This window comes from Nicotiana tabacum, chromosome 22 (assembly GCF_000715075.1).
Source record: "Nicotiana tabacum cultivar K326 chromosome 22, ASM71507v2, whole genome shotgun sequence".
Lineage (NCBI taxonomy): Eukaryota > Viridiplantae > Streptophyta > Magnoliopsida > Solanales > Solanaceae > Nicotiana > Nicotiana tabacum.
In genome coordinates, this window is record NC_134101.1 from 139,130,844 (window position 1) to 139,150,584 (window position 19,741).

General features: G+C 40.3%; 1 protein-coding gene, 2 non-coding genes and 1 pseudogene across 3 annotated transcripts; 3 read left to right on the plus strand and 1 right to left on the minus strand.

Annotated features, from left to right (window-relative positions):
• Positions 1-13,085, minus strand: part of LOC142176076 (polyadenylate-binding protein RBP45-like) — a 36,481-nt pseudogene extending 23,396 nt beyond the window's left edge.
• Positions 13,086-17,299: 4,214 nt separating this feature from the next.
• LOC107807698 (large ribosomal subunit protein eL14) lies at positions 17,300-19,286 on the plus strand. Its single transcript, XM_016632134.2, has 5 exons — positions 17,300-17,437; positions 17,559-17,660; positions 18,544-18,673; positions 18,802-18,914; positions 19,034-19,286. Exons 1-5 carry the CDS (start codon positions 17,435-17,437, stop codon positions 19,085-19,087), a joined length of 402 nt encoding a protein of 133 aa, XP_016487620.1. The 5' UTR covers positions 17,300-17,434; the 3' UTR covers positions 19,088-19,286.
• LOC142176891 (small nucleolar RNA SNORD34) lies at positions 17,821-17,905 on the plus strand. The gene has a single exon (XR_012705695.1). It is a non-coding gene; the product is annotated as a small nucleolar RNA SNORD34 (small nucleolar RNA).
• Positions 18,074-18,156, plus strand: LOC142176889 (small nucleolar RNA SNORD34). The gene has a single exon (XR_012705693.1). It is a non-coding gene; the product is annotated as a small nucleolar RNA SNORD34 (small nucleolar RNA).
• Positions 19,287-19,741: the final 455 nt, after the last annotated feature.

The window sequence follows — 19,741 nt, forward strand, 5'->3', positions numbered from 1 at the left end:
AACTTATTCAAACCTTCAGGATACTCAAAACAACATCCAAATACCAAATCACCCTCCGATTCAAGCCTAAGGATTTTCCAAATTCCGCAACCGATGCCGAAACCTATCAAAACTCGTCCAAACGACCTGAAATTTTGCACATATGACACAAATGACACTAACCTACTCCAATTTTCAGAATTCCATTCTGACCCCGATATCAAGATTTCCATTGTCGACCGGAAAACACCAAATTTTCAATTTCGCCAATTCAAGCCTAATTCTACCACAGACCTCCAAATCATATTCTGAACATGCTCCTAAGTCTAAAATCACCAAACGGAGCTACTCAAACCATCAGAATTCATATTCGAGATCTTCTACACATAAGTCAACATCCAATTGACTTTTCCAACTTAAGCTTCTAAAAAAAGACTAAGTGTCTTATTCCACTCCAAAATTACTCCGGACCCAAACCAACTAACACAATACAATAAAATACAGTTGAACAACACATAAAGAAGCAGAAATGGGGAAAACAAGGTAGTAACTCATGAAATGACCGGTCGGGTCGTTATATCCTCCCCCTCTTAAACAAACGTTCGTCCTCGAACGAGTCAAGTAACATACCTGAAGCCTCAAACAGGTGTGGATATCTTTTCCGCATCTCCCACTCGGTCTCCCAAGTAGCCTCCTCCACGGGCTGACCTTTCTACTATACTTTCATTGAAGCTATATCCTTTGATCTCAACTTTTGGACCTGCCGCTCCAAAATAGCCACTGGCTCCACATCATAAGTCAAATCACCATCTAATTGAACCGTGTTGAAATCCAAAACATAAGACGGATCACCAATATACATCCGGAGTATAGAGACATGAAATACCGGATGCACACTCAACAAGTTAGGTGGCAAAAAAAGCTCATGTGCCACCTCCCCAATCTTTTGAAGCACCTCAAAAGACCCAATGAACTGAGGGCTCAACTTGCCCTTCTTCCCAAATTTCATGACACCCTTCATGGGTGAAACCTTCTTCCCAACCATATAAGACACATCCCGAACCTTTCTGTCAGCATAACTCTTTTATCTCGACTGTGTTGTATTAAGCCGCTCCTGAATCACTTTCATCTTGTCCAAAGCATCCTGCACCAGGTCTGTACCCAAAAGCATGGCCTCGCCCAGCTCAAACCAACCTACTGGAGATCTACACCGCCTCTCATATAAAGCCTCATATAGAGTCATCTGAATACTCGACCGATAACTGTTGTTATATGCAAACTCCGCGAGTGGTAGAAACTGGTCCCATGAACCCCTGAAATCAATGACACAAGTGCGCAACATGTCCTTAATATCTGAATAGTGCGCTCGGACTGTCCATCCGTCTGAGGGCGAAAAGCTATGCTCATCTCAACCTGAGTACCCAACTCTCACTGCACGGCTCTCCAAAACTACAATATGAACTAGTACCTCTATCTGAAATGATGGAAACTGGGACACCATGCAAGCGAATAATCTCTCGGATATAAATCTCAGCTAACCGCTCTGAAGAATAGGTAGTACACATAGGAATGAAGTGCGCGGACTTGGTCAGCCGATCCACAATCACCCAAATAGCATCGAACTTCCTCAAAGTCCGTGGGAGTCCAACTACGAAATCCATGGTGATCCGTTCCCACTTCCACTATGGAATATCCATCTGCTGAAGTAAGCCACCCGGTCTCTGATGCTCATATTTCACCTGCTGACAATTGAGACACCGAGCTACAAATCCCACTATATCTTTCTTCATTCTTCTCCACCAGTAGTGTTGTCTCAAATCCTAAGACATCTTCGCGTTACCTGGATAGATGGAATACCGCGAGCTATGAGTCTCCTCCTGAATCAACTCCCGAAGCCCATTTACATTGGGCACACATATCCGGCCCTGCATCCTCAATACCCCATCATCACCAATAGTCACATCTCTGGCATCGTCGTGCTGAACTCTGTCCTTGAGGACAAGCAAATGATGATCATCATACTGGTGCTCTCTGATGCGATTAAACAAGGAAGACCAAGAAACTACACAAGCTAAGATCCGACTGGGCTCCAAAATATCCAACCTCACAAACCGATTGGCCAAGGCCTGAACACCAACCGCAAGAGGTCTCTCCCCAACAGGAATAAATACAAGGCTGCCCATACTCACCACCTTCCTACTCAAGGCATCAGCCACCACATTGGTCTTTCCCGGATGATACAAAATAGTAATATCATAGTTCTTTAGTATCTCCAACTATCTCCGCTGCCTCAAATTGAGATCTTTCTACTTGAACAAGAGTTGGAGGCTACGATGATCAGTAAACACCTCACAAGACACACCATAGAGATAATGCCTCCAAATCTTAAACGCGTGAATAATGGTAGCCAACTCCAAATCATAAACAAGGTAGTTTTTCTCATGGGGCTTCAACCGACGAGAAGCATAAATAATCACGCTACCCTCCTACATCAACACACACCCAATACCAACTCGAGAAGCATCACAATATATCGTATAAGAACCTAAAGTTGATGACAAAACTAACATTGGAGCTGTGGTCAAGGCAGTCTTGAGCTTCTAAAAGCTCGCCTCACACTCATCCGACCACCTGAAAGGAGCACCCTTTTGAGTTAATTTGGTCAAAGGTGACGCTATAGATGAAAATCCCTAAACAAACTGACGGTAATAACCCACCAAACCAAGAAAGCTGCGAATCTTTGTGGCTGAGGATGGTATGGGCCAACTCTGAACCGCCTCTATCTTCTTCGGATCAACCTGAATACCTTCACTGGACACCACGTGCCCAAAGAAAGCCATTGAACTAAGCCAAAACTCATAGTTGGAGAACTTTGCATAAAGCTTCTCTTCCCTCAACCGCAGCAATACAACTCTCAAATGCTCAGCGTGCTCCTCCTGACTACGTGAGTACACCAGAATATCATCAATGAATATAATAATAAACGAGTCAAGATAAGGCCAAAACACGTTGCTCATCAAATGCATGAACGTTGTTGGGCATTGGTCAGCCCAAAAAACATCACAAAGAACTCATAAAGACCATATCGGGTCCTAAAATCTATCTTAAGAATGTCCGAGTCCCTAATCTTTAGCTGGTGGTACCCTGACCTGAGATCAATCTTGGAGAACACTCTCACTCCCTGAAGTTGGTCAAATAAATCATCAATACGAGGCAAAGGATACTTGTTCTTGATTGTGACTTTGTTTAACTGCTTGTAATCAATGCACATCCTCATCGTGCCATCCTTCTTCTTCACAAATAGGACAGGTGTACCCCAAGGCGACATATTAGGCCGAATAAACCCCTTAACAAGGAGTTCCTGAAGCAGCTCCTTCAACTCCTTTAATTCCGCCGGTGCCATACGATATAGTGGAAGAGAAATGGGCTGAATGCCAGGCATCAAATCAATACCAAAGTCAATATCCCTATCTGGTGGCATGCCCGACAGATCTGCAGGAAACATATCCGAAAAATGCCTCACTATCGAAACTGAGTCAATGGTCGGAGTCTCTACACTAACATCCCTCACGAAGGCCAAATAAGAAAGACAACCCTTCCTAACCATCCGTTAGGCCTTCAAAATGAAATCACTCTACTGGGAACATAATCCGTCCAACCTCGCCACTCAATCTGTGGCACCCCCGGCATAGCCAACGTCACTATCTTAGCATGACAGTCCAAAATAGCACGACACAGAGATAACCAGTCCATGCCCAATATCACATCAAAATCAACCATACAAAGCAACAGAAGGTCTACACGGGTATCCAAACCCCCAATAGTCACCACACATGACCGATATATGCGGTCCACAACAATAGTATCGCCCCACCGGAGTAGATACACGAATATATGAAACAAGAGACCCACGGGGCATATCCAAATAACGAGCAAAATATGATGACACATATGAAAAAGTGAAACCAGGATCAAATAATACAGAGGCATCTCTATGGCAAACTGAGATAATACCTGTGATCACGGCAACTGAAGCAACAACATCTGGTCTGGCTGGGAGTGCATAGAAACAGGCCTGACCACCACCGGATCGACCTCCTCCTCTAGGGTGATACTCCACTCTTATGTGACTGGGTAAGTGGTGAAGTAACTGGTGCTGAAGTCGATGGCTGACTCCTCTATTGAGGCGGACCCCCATAACGATGAGGACAATGCCTCCACATATGCCCTAACTCTCCATACTTAAAACAACCCTCTGGTGCTGGAGACGGGGACTGAAGGGAACCCTTAGCATCGGGATGACTAGTAGAAGAACCTGGCATGGAAGAGCCCTGAACTAATGGGTCATAGGACGAACTCTAGGCTAGAAGGGCATTAAGTGATGAATGGCCCTGATGAGAACTGTGAGAACCATAGCACGATGAAGCCCTATGACGAACTGGGCGAGCTGACTGAGCATGTCTGAATGGACGGCCTTTGCCATGTTGAAACTGACCCCCATGAGGAGCACCACTGAATCCACCCTATCCACGAACCCTCTTAGACTCCCTCTCAACCCTCTCCTGACCATGAACCATCTCAATCTGTCGAGAAATGTCGACAACCTCATCAAAAGTGGCTCTAGACACCCTCTCTCTGGTCATAAGCAACCGAAGCTGAAAACCGAGGCCATCTATAAACCTCATGATCCTCTCTCGATCTATGGGAACCAACCAGACCGCATGATGAGCTAACTCGAAGAATCACATCTCATACTGTGTAACAAACATATCACCCTGACGAAGCTGCTCGAACTGCCTGCGCATCTCCTCTCGGCGAGACTCAGGTACAAACTTCTCCAAAAAGAGAACGGAGAACTGCTGCTAAGTAAGGGGCGCTGCGCCAACCGGCCTATGCCTCTCGTAAGCCTCCCACCAACTAAGTGCATCCCCAAAGAACTGGAAAGTAGTGAATGTGACCACACTGGTCTCCAGAATACTTGTGGTCCAAAGCATCCTCTTACACTTGTCCAAGAAACCATGTTCATCCTCACCCTCAGCACCACTAAATGACGGATGCTGGAGTCTCCCAAACCTATCCAATCTGCGTTGCTCGTCCTCTGGCATAGCAAGAGCTACATAGTCCTGAGCAGTTGCAATCGGCTGGGCTGGAGGTGCCCCCGGTGTTTGAAGTCCCTAAACAACATGCTCAGGTGTGTGAGCGGTGGGAGTCTGAGGGCCTCCCCCGGCCTGAGAAGTAGTTGCGGCCGTAGTAACTGAGACCGCCTGAGCTAGGCCAGTACACATTAATAGAATCTGAGCTAGGGCCTCCTGAAGGCCTAGGATAATAGTAGGCACAGCCAGTGCCTAAGTTGGTCCTGCTGGAGCATCCACATCTGGGACCTGATCATGAACTGGGGCGGCTGGTGGATCTACAGGTGTTGCCCTAGCTGCTTTGTGGGCTACACCCCTTCCCCTACCACGACCTCGACCGTGACCTCGACCTCTCGCAGCCCCAACTGGTGGTACTGGTGGCCGTCTGTCCTGACCGGGAGCACACGTCCTCACCATCTATGAGAATAGAATAACATAAGTTTAGTTACCAGAATCAACAGATTCGCACAACAAGAATTCAAGAATAGGAAGTTTTTTTTCCTAAAGGTTCTGTAGCCTCTCAAAGATAAGTACATACATCTTCATACCGATCCGCAAAACTCTACTAAACCCGCTCATGACCCGTGAGACCTATGTAACTTAGGCTCTGATACCAACTTGTTACGACCCCAAAACCAACCTGGTCGCAATGGCGCCTATCATGGAACTAGGTCAGCCGACACAATCCTTAAATAATCTGACATTTCATAATAAAAATGTTTTTCAACTATTAATTAATAAAGCTTTATAGCATAAGTCTAACTAACAAAGTGCAGAAGAAATAAAAGCCCGACATCGGAGTATTACAAGTCACGAGCATCTACTAAGGGCTATCCAATAACAACTAAGACTAATACAGTCTGGGAAAAATGCTAATAAAATCTAGAGGAAGACAGGAGGGAGAAGAGCAAGGCTACGATCGACATACAACTACCTTGCCAACTCCGAATATCTACGACGGATGGAAGAATCAACGCTCGCTATCACGTCCAGCAACCCCCGGATCTGCACACAAGGTGCAGGGAGTAATATGAGTACGCCAACTTAGTAGGTAATAAAAGTAAATAAAGACTAAGCAGTAAGAAATACATAAATTCACGTCATGAAATCTCAGTAAATATGTCATGCTTTCAAATCAATATATAAGTCAAATCATCTCGTTTAAAATCCAATTTCGGTAAAAAGATATTTTTCAACAGAGGTTCAATGAAATTTAGAGTAAAAGTGATGAAAATCATAAATGGCCCCTCGAGCAAAACATGTAACATAAACCGCTCATCGAACACAACATCACTCAGAATTAGCCCCTCGAGCAACCTGACAATCACTCATAATCAGACCCTCCAGCACAACATGAATCAAGAACCACCCCTCGGGCAACATCATATCACTCACTCAGGGTACCCACGCTCACTGGGGTATATAGATCCGGAGGGGCTCCTATATCCCAAGCGCTATAACATGCCACCTCGTGGCATAATTAATCAGGACCTCGGCCTCTCATAATCACAAATCAGTAACAACATGCTGCGGAGCGCAGCCCGATCCCATAATATCCTCACAACACAGGCCCTCGACCTTATCAGTCAGAAACCTCTCAAACCACTCAGGCTATCAGTAAAATAGGATGCTCAGCCCAAAATATCATTTTATACATAAAAACGGAGTAATAAATACTGGATTATGAAATCAGTAAAACATAACATGACTGAGTATAGATCTTGAGTCAAAACAGTGAGGAAATAATAAGAAAAGACTCCTAAGGGTCCAAACAGCTTGGCACGGGGCCCCAATATGGCATTCAACCCAAATTATAGAAATTCTTTCTAAAACACAAAAGTATCATATAGTTTCCAGTCAAATACACAACTTAATAGTTGCTACGGGGCGGACCAAGTCACAAATCCCCAACGGTGCACGTCACACGCTCGTCATCTAGCATGTGCGTCACCTCAAATAGTGAAACGATGTGAAATCCGGGGTTTCATACCCTCAGGACAAGATTTACAATCATTACTTACCTCGAATCGGTCAAATCCCTACTCTGTGATTCCCTTGCCTCTGGAATCGGCCTCCAAATGCCTCGAATCTAACAAAAGCAATACAATATGACCAATATAGGCCAAGGGATTAATTCCAAACAAAAACCTAACAATTTATACCAAAATCTCGAAATTCATCCAAACCCGGGCTCGTACCCACGTCTCGGAATCCGACAAAAATTACAAAACTAGAACTCATTTCACACACGAGTCCATACATACCAAAACCATCAAAATCCGACATCAAATGGTCCCTCAAATCCTCAAATTAAACTCTTCAATATCCAAGCTCTAACCCCTCAATTTCATCCCTAATTTCTTTCAATTTCAGGCTTAATCAACTGAAAATTACCATAATCATAAGTATTAAGCTCAAATAATTTACCTCAATGAGTATCCCCTTGATTCCCTCTTCAAAACCCTCCAGAAATAGCTAAAATCCGGATAGAAATGGTGAAGAACACCCAAATATTCGCGAAGGGCTTCCTTAAATACCTTTTACCCAGGCATCTTGCACCTGCGGCCCACTTTACGCATCTGCGGACCGCTTCTGCGGTCAAACCAACCGTATTTGCAATTTTCACTTAATAGCCCATAACCACTTCTGCGGTCCAATACCCGCACCTGCGGTCTTGCACGTGCGCTCCTCCTTCTGCACCTGCGATTTTGGTTTCCTTGGCCTTGGCCGCTTCTCTCCTGCTTCTGCGAGCCTCGCACCTGCGGTCCCCACTCCGCATGTGCGGTTATGATAGCTGAAAGAAATCTTCAGCACTTCCTCAATTCTCATCCTTGATCCGTCAATCTCCCGAAATCAACCTGAGGCCCTCGAGACCTCAATTAAACATGTCAACAAGTCACATATCACCATCCAAACTTATTCAAACCTTTTAAACACTCAAAATAACATCCAAACACCAAATCACCCTCGGATTTAAGCCTAAGGATTTTCCAAACTTCTGAATTCCGCAACCGATGCCGAAACCTATCAAACCTCGTCCGAACAACCTGAAATTTTGCACACACGACACAAATGATACTATGGACCTACTCTAATTTTTAGAATTCCATTCTGACCCCGATATTCAGATTTCCACTGCCGACCGGAAATACTAAATTTTCAATTTCACCAATTCAAGTCTAATTCTACCACGGACCTTCAAATCACATTCCGAACACGCTCCTAAGTCCAAAATCACCTAACGGAGCTACCCGAACCATCAGAATTCACATCCGAGATCTTCTACACATAATTCAACATCTGGTTGACTTTTCCAACTTAAGCTTCTAAATAAGAGCTTACGTGTCTCATTCCACTTCAAAATCACTACAGACCCGAACCAACCAATACGATACAATGAAATACAGCTGAACAACACATAAATAAGCGGAAATGGAAAAAACGGGATGGTAACTCATGAAACGACCGGTCGGGTCGTTACATATAGCCACCAATTATAAGGTCAAAAATTACTATCCAATTTTTCACCCCTGTAACACATCAAAGGAATCTCAACTGAAGAACGACTTATTTAGAAGATAAAAAGCAACCATTAGACAGCAGCTGATAGTTCCAAAAGATACTGCCAAGCCACTTCGACAAACTAATTAAAACATAGCTATCATTTATTTAAAAAGATAATTCTAACAACCGTGTCTCAGAGTCAAGACTGGCCCTTTTCCCACTTTGCTCCTTTTGTAATTTGAATCCCAGCCTCCTGGCTAGAGGTGGAGGGTACTTTTCCGCTAGGCTTACCTTACTTGTCTAGATATGGTTAACCTTAACACATTTCATTGACAACATAATAATACAAGTTACAGAATACAAATTACAGCATAGTCACATACCCTTTACCAACAAGCTAGTACAAGATCAGGACTGCAAACTACAGCACGTTCACATACCTTTTACCAACATTCTAATACAAATTACTGAAGACAACAACAGCATATTCACGAACTTTTAGCAACAAGGTGATACAATTTACTGAATACACACTATAGCATATTCACATACTTTTACCAACAAGCAAATTCAATTTACTTGCACAAACATGCCCTTTTATAAGGCATATTATCACGCCTTTTACCAACAACATAACACAAGTTACTACATAGAACCAACGGAATATTCACACACTGTATACAAGTTTAAATACAAACAACAGCATATTCACATACCTTTTAACAATAAACTAATAGAAGTCACTGAATATACTCAAAAGATTTATTAAACATATCAACAAACAAACACACGTGTAAGAATCTATTCTTAATTTTCTTTCTTAATCTGAATTCCACTTGGCAACCCGGAGAAAAGTGAAAATTATGTACTTCCTCCAAGAAAAAATTTATCTGCACATGACGTTACCAAACAAATAAGTATAAGATACATGTTTCGCATACAAAGTTTTATTATTTTAATGATTAAGAGATACATGTTGTCATTTTAATTTGGAGCGTGCAGTAGGATCGCTTCTTTCCAAGCAAAATATTTCAACCAAAAAAATTATAAAAACTTCTACCTTCTGATTTTTTTTCCCCAAACTTCCTTATTTGGTCATGCCTATTTGGGCTAGATATCATTGTTGTGAGGGATCTTTACCTAAATAGCTGATCAAATTTATTATTTATTTTTCTTAAATGGCATACATAAATTATATACTTATTATATATATTTATATACATAATAAACATAAATTATATATTCACAAATTATTTTTAATTTAAATGATTAGGTAGGCGCATTTTTAGGTTAATTCTTAGAAAATTTACTTTCCATAGCTAATTCTAAGGGTTATTTATGGATGATAACTATCTTATAATTTAATTGCTTTCCATAGCTACAATGAATTTTCAATTTACATGTCATAGTTATATATCCAATACGTAGAGTTATCCCACTGTATCAATCTTTTCCCTAAACCCTCTCTCTCTTCTCCCTCAGTTCTCTCTCCTTCGTTTATCTCTCTTCTCCCTCAGTCAGCCTCATGTCCAACTTCGTCGCCAACCACCGCTGTCCAGCGAGTAGTAACAACAGAGAAGTTGCCATCGATCATTTTCTCCCACAAATCTCTACTGGAGCTCAACTAAACAACAGAGTAATTCACCGTGAATTACTCTGAAACACTATCGCCACCCACCGTCAGATCCATATCTGAAATCATGAAGTTGTGATCAATCCATTACGGGTGACGAAAATAATAGTGGAGGAAGATCGGAGGCGTAACCGAATCTGGATCTGAAGGAGATGGCGGAATCCATGGCTTCTTCCTCGTCTTTATATCTCACATCTTAATATATTCGTCTGGCCGAAAACTTATTCCTCCACCACTGTTTTTCAAGCCGAAAAAAAGAGTCACCTCTTTTTTCTCCACCGCCTTCCACTCCGGAAAATTATTGTATAAATAAACGTCTTTTGTATTTTGTCAGAGATCTAAGGTGTATTTTGTATTTTCGTCGGAGACCGACGAGACTTGATTGTATTTTCCATTTTTAAATACAGTGCATTTTGTATTCTCGTCGGAGATTTGGCTAGCGAACTTAGTAAGACAAAGAGAAACGCTCGACTACCTACTAGCCCTCTACTCTAACCTTCGACCTTCATACCCTCCTATCTAGGTCCATGTCCTCAGTTAGCTCCAGCTGCACCATGTCCCGCCTAATAACCTCTCCCTAAGACTTCTTAGGCCTACCTCTACTATTCCTACTACCCACTAAGGCTAACCTTTCGTACCTTCTAACTGGGCCTTCTATACTTTTCCTCTTAACATGCCCGAACCATCTCAATCTCGCCTCCCCCATTTTATCCTCCACATGAGCCACTCCCACCTTATCCCGAATAACTTCATTCCTAATCTTATCCAATCTGGTATGCCCACACATCCACCTTAATATCCTCATCTTAACTACTTTTATCTTCTAGATATGAGAGTTCTTGACAGGCCAGCACTCTACTCCATACAACATAGTCGGTCTAACTATAACCTTGTAAAACTTACCTTTATGTCTCAACGACATATTCTTATCACACAAGACACTAGAAGCAAGCCTCCACTTCATCCATCATGTTACGATACGATGTGTTACATATTCATCAATCTCCTTGTTACCCTGCATGATAGATCCAAGGCACTTGAAACTACCTTTTTTTGGAATGACTTGTGTATCAAGTCTTACCTCCATATTCACTTTCTGGTACTGATGGTAGGCTAGAATCACGTGTTTTAGTCATAGTTTGCACTTTACTTGTGTTTGAGCTTAAATGTTAGTGCATTGCACTTATTATGTGCTTTATGCCTTGCAGGAAGTGAGTTCGAGTTAAAAGATAATTTGGAACTTAATCGAACAATGTGGAGCTTTGAAGTCTGAGTAAAAACCCAAGAAATTAAGTTAGGATCACGTTCGTGGGTCGAGGACCAAGTTTGGATATCAAAAGTGAAAAAACAAAATTACTTTGAGAAATTGCACTACCGCGCCGCGGAGCTCATAACGCTAGTGCAAAATTCCTGCAAAGTGAAAAACATCAACTCCCTGAAAGATCCTTGCTAATGTGGTGTCGTGCCAGTGTATTGTCGCGGTCCAACTGTCCCATTTCGGCTTGGAAAGGGTAGTTTTGTTCGGACTCATTCCTACATAGTATAAATACACCAAAAATATACTTTTTAGAGGACTTTTGACCTTAGAAGCTTTGAGAGAACATTAGAAGCTACAAGACACGAGATTTCATCATGTTTTCATCAATTCAAGATGGGAGTTTATATTGTAATGTTAGATTGATGATTTCTTACTTTTTAATTATATTTTGGAGTAGTTTCCCTTAAGGTTTGACGAATATGGTATTTTGATAAATATTTATGGATTTTAACTCTAGTTCTTGCTTGAATTAGTTTATGGAGTTTTGAATTATTGCAACTTTATTCACCGGTCTATTTAATCGAAAGATGAATATTTTGGTGATTATCTTTGCATGATCTTTTTTAATTTAATTCATTGATTCTCTTAAGTAATAGAAAGAACTTGTTGAATTGTTGATTAAATTAAGTTAGGAGAATATTCGAGAGATGTTTTTCTAAAGACTAATTCATTAACACATGGTTGCATACTTTTACAGTGCTTATATTAGTTCACCTCGTATAGTTACGATTTAATCGAGAGAGGAGTCTTGACTACACGTTTGAACTAATCATCGAGTGAATTCGTGAGAATCATTAGAAATAGTGAATTAAACTAAAGCTAAATCCCAAATAGCTATCTTGCACATATCCTGTCACGACCCTTATTCCTCACATTGATGAGAAACCAACTTTGCTAATTAATCTCGAGTTCTTTGCCATCAACTGCCAATTGTTTTACTTTAGTAGTTAATTGTAGTTCGTAAGCAATCCAAATAAGGTTTTGATCATCCTGAATAGCAGTGAAACCAGAAATTACTAGAGCATTATTTAAATCCAATCCCTGTGAAAATGATAATTTAACTATACTATCTTTGACTAGCGAGTATCAATTCTGTGTTGTGTTTTGCGCTCGTCAGGTACTGTTGTTGAACTTGTACTCCAAGTATTCCATTTTGGTCCTACTCAACTTGAAACGAACATCAATTTCGTGTTGTGTTTTGCGCTTATCAGGTACTGTTGTTGAACTTGTACTCCAATATTCCATCTTGGTCCTGCTCAACTTGAAACCTCTCTAGGGTATGCCTCCAAACCTCCAGTATCTCGTTAATACCATCCTGTGTCTCGTCAATAAGAACTATGTCATCAACAAATAACATACTCCATGGTACCTCTCTTTGAATGTGTCTCGTCAATGCATACATCGCCAAGGAAAATAAAAATGGGCTAAGCGTTGATCCCTGGTGCAACTCCATCACAACTGGAAAGTTTTCCGAGTCTCCTTGCGTTATTCTAACCCGAGTCTTAGCTCTATCATACATGTCTTTAATTACCCTAATATAGGTTACTGGGATCCCTTTAGCCTCCAATCATCGCCAAAACACCTCTCTCAGGAATTTGTCATATACTTTCTCTAGGTCAATGAACAACATATGCAAGTCCTTATTCATCTCCATATACCACTCCACCAATTTCCTCACAAGGAGAATGTCTTCCATAGTCGAACTCCCTGACATGAAACCAAACTATTTCTCAGAAATAGGCACACTGCTCTTCACCCTCACTTCAATTACCCTTTTCCCAAACTTTCATCGTATGGCTAAGCAGTTTAATCCCTCATATAATTATTGCAATTTTGGATGTCACCTTTATTTTTATATAGTGGAATTATCATACTCCATCTCTATTCTTCTGGCATCTTTTTCATCTTAAAAATGACATTGAAGAGCCTAGTGAGCCACTCCAAACCTGCCCTACCCGCAATTTTCCAAAATTCCATAAGGATTTCAACATGCCTGATTGCTATACTCTTGTGTATCTTACGCATATCCCCCTCAACCTTCTCTACTCTTATCCACCTACAATACCCGAAATTCTGGCGCATCTCGGAAGCTCCAAATCGCCCAGTACAATGTTCTTATCGCCCTCTTCATTTAGGAGTTTATGAAAATATGTCTTCCATCTTTATCTAATCCGAGCCTCTTCCATCAAAACTCTACCTTCCTTATCTTTGATGCAGTTAACTTGATCCAGATCATGGGCCTTCCTCTCTCTCTCTCTCTCTCTCTCTCTCTCTCTCTCTCTCTCTCTCTCTCTCTCTCTCTCTTATCTTGGCTAGCCTGTATAACTTCTTGTCCCCGCCTTTGGCCCCAAGCTCCTCATACAAATGCCCAAATGTCGTAGTCTTAGCTGCAGTAACCGCTAACTTTGCCTCCTTCTTAGCCCTCATATACCCCTCCATGTTCAACCTCTTCGCCTCCTCATCCATGCTCTCTATAAGCTTCAAGTACGCCGCTTTCTTGGCTTCCACTTTCTATTGTGCCTCCTCACTCTACCACCAATTACTGCTGCTAGAGAAACCCTTCGAGACCCCTAACACCTCTCTTGCAGCTACTCTGATACACCCTACTATCAGGGTCCATATAAAACTCGTGTCACCACTGCTACTCCAAGCTCCCTTAGCCAACAACTTCCCCCAACTCCCGCACTTTTTCATTAGTCAAAATAGCCCAGCTGATTCTATGTTGACCATACATAACCTTCTTCTTCCTCTTCCTTACGATCTCTAAGTCCTTCATCAATAACCTATGCTGAGTCGTGAGATTATCGCTTGGTATAACCTTGTAATCCATGCACAGACCTCTATCGCACTTCTGGAAGAGTAGATAATCAATTTGAGTCTAGGACAACGGACTCTAGAATGTGACCATGTGCTCCTCCTTATTCAGAAAACACGAGTTAATAATCACCAAATCAAAGGCTTTAGCACAGTCCAACAACGAAGTACCTCTTCTATTCCTAGCTCCAAAATCAAAGCTGCCATGCACATCGTCATAACCCCAGAGGTTTCCTTAATGTGACCATTGAAATCACCTCCTAAACTTCTCGGTGTTCAAAATATTACGGACCAACTCGTTAAGGTCTTCCCAGAAACAGCTCTTAATCTCTTCGTCCAAACCCACTTGAGGCGCGTAAGCAGTAATCACCTTTAAATTAGACCATCCCACAAATAACTTAATAGCCATCAACCTGTCGTTCACCCTCCTAACTTCTAACACTAGCTCCCTAAGTTTCCTGTCAACCAAGATACCTACCTCATTCTTACCCTTCTCGCGTCCTAAGTACCACAGTTTAAACCCATCAGTATTCCGAGCCTTAAAGCCCACCCGTCTAGTCTCATGTACATAAACTATATTGATCTTCCTCTTCTAGAGGATCTTCGCTAACTATATAGACTTCCACATCAAAGTACCTATGTTCTAGGAACCAACTCTCAGTCAAAAAGCTCCATTGTCATCTTAGACCCCGCCCCTCGCCCCCTCGCCCACTCCACCCAAGGACATGGCCTTATATACTATCACTCACCTCAACCACTATAATCTAAGAAAAATTACACTAGAACTGTCGCTAAAATAGGTAAATGATTAAACTAAAGAAGGCATGTCTAACATTTAGCTCTATCCACTAGATATGCATGCAGGTAAGACAAACAGACAAGCAAGAATTAAAACTAGCGATAAAATAGATATATAAAAGAAGGCCAGCAGAACAGAAACTAAGAATAAAAAATTACAAACTAGAAATCCCTAAATAGTTACCAGCAAGAAAAGTATTCAGGCAGATACACTAATTAAGAGTACATGTAGGCAATGAAGAATTCGGCTTAAACTAATGCAAACTAATTGGTTAATAACAAGTAAGACAAAAATATTGTTCAAAGAACAGGAGGTACCAACTCCCGATAGTGCAAAACCTTGGTGAATCTCCGTAAATGTCAGGGTCGCACTGCCGTAGTAATCTTAGTCGATTTCCAGCCGTTCATGTGCTCCACGCGTCGTTGCTGCCTCCAACTAATTTTGACGTCTCACCGGCGCGTCCGCCTCACGCTTGGATCCGGTGATGCTGATAAGTGAATACCTGTAACAGAAGGGGGAACCAAAGGGAAAAATAGGAGGAAGAACAAAGGTATGAAATGTTGTAACCTTAAATCCGGGCCGGTTTTCGGTGGGTGTCCGATAGAGACTCCGACGATACAGCTACTCGCAAGAAAAAAAAGGGGGAAAAGAAGAGTTACAAGAAAGAAAGGTATGGAAATATAAAGGGAGAGAGAGGGGGAGGGAGAATCCTAAAAAAATACTGCGAAAAAAATAAAATACAGCTAAACAATATTTTCAAATACACTCAAATATAACGAACTGTCCAATACTAGCCGCAAAATGTAAACCCATAAAATGTAGCTACGGATTGTTAAAAGCTCTTTAAAAGGTAGTGATTTCGGTAAGTTCCCCTTAGTTCTTGTAAGAATTGCACGGGGAACCCTATTTGGTCGCCCCCATTTAACATATACCCATATTTTTAAAATTTTTAACTTGTACCCACTTTTTAAATAACTTCAACCCCCTTTCTCCTCCTTCGTTTTCTTCTTCTTCTTCTTCTTCTTTCTGCTGCTGCTGTTGGTGCTGCTATAAAACTTCAGTTCATGGGGATGATTGTCATAAGTATGTTTATCAGATTATTTAAAAATAAAATATAAATAACTTTCTAAAGTAAATACGTACATGTATGTAAATGTAAGTCCATTTCCTTTAATTTACATTGTATTATTTTTTTTGGATTCAGCTTTGTACATTATCAATGCATTTTAACATGTTGTGCTAAATCATTATCTAGTTTTTTAAGTTACTAATTCTACTTATGATAAACTTATTATCTGTACCAAAATTTAATTACATGATAGCATAAAACATGCTGAAGTTCAGCAAATATAGAACAAAACTTCAGCTAAAGCATGCTGAAGTTCAGCAAATAAAGAACAAAACTTCAGCTACTAGAATGCTTAAGTTCAGCAATTACAAACAAAAACTTCAGCAAATAGAGAACAAAACTTCAGCTACTATGCTTAAGTTCAACAATTACAAACAAAAACTTCAGCAAATAGAGAACAAAACTTCAGCTACTATGCTTAAGTTCAGCAATTACAAACAAAAACTTCAGCAAATATACAACAAAACTTCAGCTACTATGCTCAAGTTTAACAATTACAAACAAAAACTTCAGCAAATAGAGAACAAAACTTCAGCTACTATGCTCAAGTTCAACAATTACAAGCAAAAACTTCAGCAAATAGAGAACAAAACTGCAGCTACTATACTTAAGTTCAGCAATTACAAACAAAAACTTCAGCACACTTGGTTCAGCAATTTTTGCTACTTCAGGCCCGTCTAAACTTCAGCACACTTGGTTCAGCAATTTTTGCTACTTCAGGCCCGTCTACTAGAATGCTGAAGTTTTGCGTGATTGCCTTTGCTACATCAGACTCATATGCTGAAGTTACGCGAAAAAGTAGGTACGCTTGCAATTTTTTTGTAAAGCGGACACAGATTAAAACGTGACCCAAAAAGCGGGTATAAATACAAATGCCCCTAAATTCTTCCATTGCGGTTGTAACAGGATAGTGGGCTTTCCAGCCCATGTTTTGACCTCCTACAAATTCTTAGAAAAAGCTGGGCTATTCTCACTCCTCCTTCCACGTTTTAGCGAATTGTGGGCCTAAGCCCATGTTAGAATACTACAGTCAGTAGCCACATTGAAAAACCCTAGCACTATATTACTCCTTCCAGCTCCTCTCTTCATAGCCTGCTCGCGCGTCTACTCCTTCAGATCGCCGAAAATGGTGAGTCTTTACAAATTACTCTATCGTCCTGATTCGAAAATTTATTTCGCCTGTAGAAATTCTTAAATATACTCTATGTTTTTATTATTTGATAATTAATGTATTGTGTTTCGTTGTTTAGCCGTTCAAGAGGTTCGTGGAGATTGGAAGGGTAGCCTTAATCAACTACGGAAAGGAATATGGCAAGCTGGTCGTTATAGTCGATGTCATCGACCAAAATAGGGTACTTTTACTTTTTCTGTTTTTGTTTCATGTTTGGTTTTGCTCGATGAAATTCGTACTGTTTGGAGCTAGCTGCTGGATATATTTCTTTGAACAAAAACAAAGATTTGATTTTTTAGTTTTGTGTCTTTTTTTCAATTTGTTTTATAGAGAATCTAATATAAGGCCAATGATGGAATATGATGATATATGCCTACATTGTCTGATCATTATAATTTGATTGACCAAATATGGACTGAGGCCTTTTATTAATGATTCTGGCTAGAATATATTCTTTAGATAGTTTTACTAAGTAGACAAATAGTGAATGAAATACTGATTGTAAAGGTGTGTACAGAAAGTTTTGTTGAATTTGTTGATATTGGGGAAATACTAATGTGTTATCGTTTCTAAATGTTTTCAGAGGATTTGATACAAGGCCTATGATGGAATACGATAATATGCCTACATTGTCTGATCATTTTAACTTGATTGAGCAAATATGGACTGAGGCCTTGTGTTAATGATTCTGACTAGAATACATTGTTTAGATAGTTTCTATGGATAATCTTTTTTCTGTGTTATTATTGTACCGGTTTTATAAGGCTGTTACCTATGTTTTCCTTGTTTTATTTCCCTTGTTCTAGAATGGAAAGACCAATTCATATAGCTGACACCAATTGATTTGAGACTGACGCATAGTTTTGATTGTTTGTTTCATTTACTTTATAGAGGGGAATTTGTATGATTCATATATTGTACCCACTGAAAAGGAGTCTGAAAGGTAACAGGGCTTATAATATACTGTGATTTGGATAGATGGTATTTTGCCTTAATCAATTTTGAAATAGCCGTGGAAAATGAAGCAACTGTAAACTCATTTTCATTTATCTTTGAGATTACAGGCTCTTGTTGATGCTCCAGACATGGTGAGGAGCCAGATTAACTTCAAGAGACTTTCACTCACAGATATCAAAATTGACATCAAAAGAATCCCAAAGAAGAAGACCTTGGTCGAGGCTATGGAAGCTGCTGGTGAGTGTGATGCTTACTATATCCGTTTTTTCGTTAAAAGTCTATAAGTTGTGAATCAGCAGTTGGTTTATGGGGCTTTATCTGCTTTGCAACAAGGCTAAGCCTGTATTTGTCTGGTCTTTTCCCAGATGTGAAGACCAAGTGGGAGAACAGTTCATGGGGAAGGAAGTTGATAGTGCAGAAGAGGAGGGCTGCACTTAACGATTTTGACAGGTTCAAGCTTATGTTGGCAAAGATTAAGGTAATGTTATGCTCACTATTTTTAAGTTAGCTTCATTTTGTTATTTTGCTAAGATTAAGGTACAACCTTGTTTTGTAAGTCTTCTATCAAAACCTGATACATGTATGTTAACATTGCAGAGGGCCGGAGTTGTGAGACAGGAGCTTGCAAAGCTTAAGAAGACCGCTGCTTAAGAACTTTCTGATTAGTGCAATTGATATATAGGATTTATGGATCTTGTATTTTGTTTAGCTTTGAGAGATGTTATAAAGGAAGTTTCTTTTTATTGGCATGCAATATTTAAGACGTTTTCAGATAGTTATCGTTTGAGATTTTACTGATTTATCATGGGAAACCATCACTTATATATTACCCGCTCATTTATTTCCTGAATTTGCTTGATGTCTTTCTATATTGCAACGTAAACTGTTTCATTAAACCATGATTTCCATCTCAACTCTGAAAGTCTCTAATTTTGCACAAGCTCTTGGAATTATCTCACAAAAGACCCTTTAAAGTGTTAAGCTTGCCACTTGGTGAAGCAGGAAACTATGGGGTGGTTTGGTAGGATGTATAAGAATAATGCGGAATAAGGTTGTATTAGTAATGCATGTGTTACTAATGCAAAGCATTAGTTGTGCATATATTATTTCTTATCTACTGTTTGATGTTGTGTATTAAAATTATAATGCATTGCATAATTTTTAAGAAAAATAGTTGTTTACAAAAATGCCCTTCATATTCTCTAGCTTTAAAAGACTTTAAGGACAATTTTGTCTTTAAATATACTAATGCATGCATTAATAGCCTTAGTATTACTAATGTCATGGTTTTCTATGCATTATTCA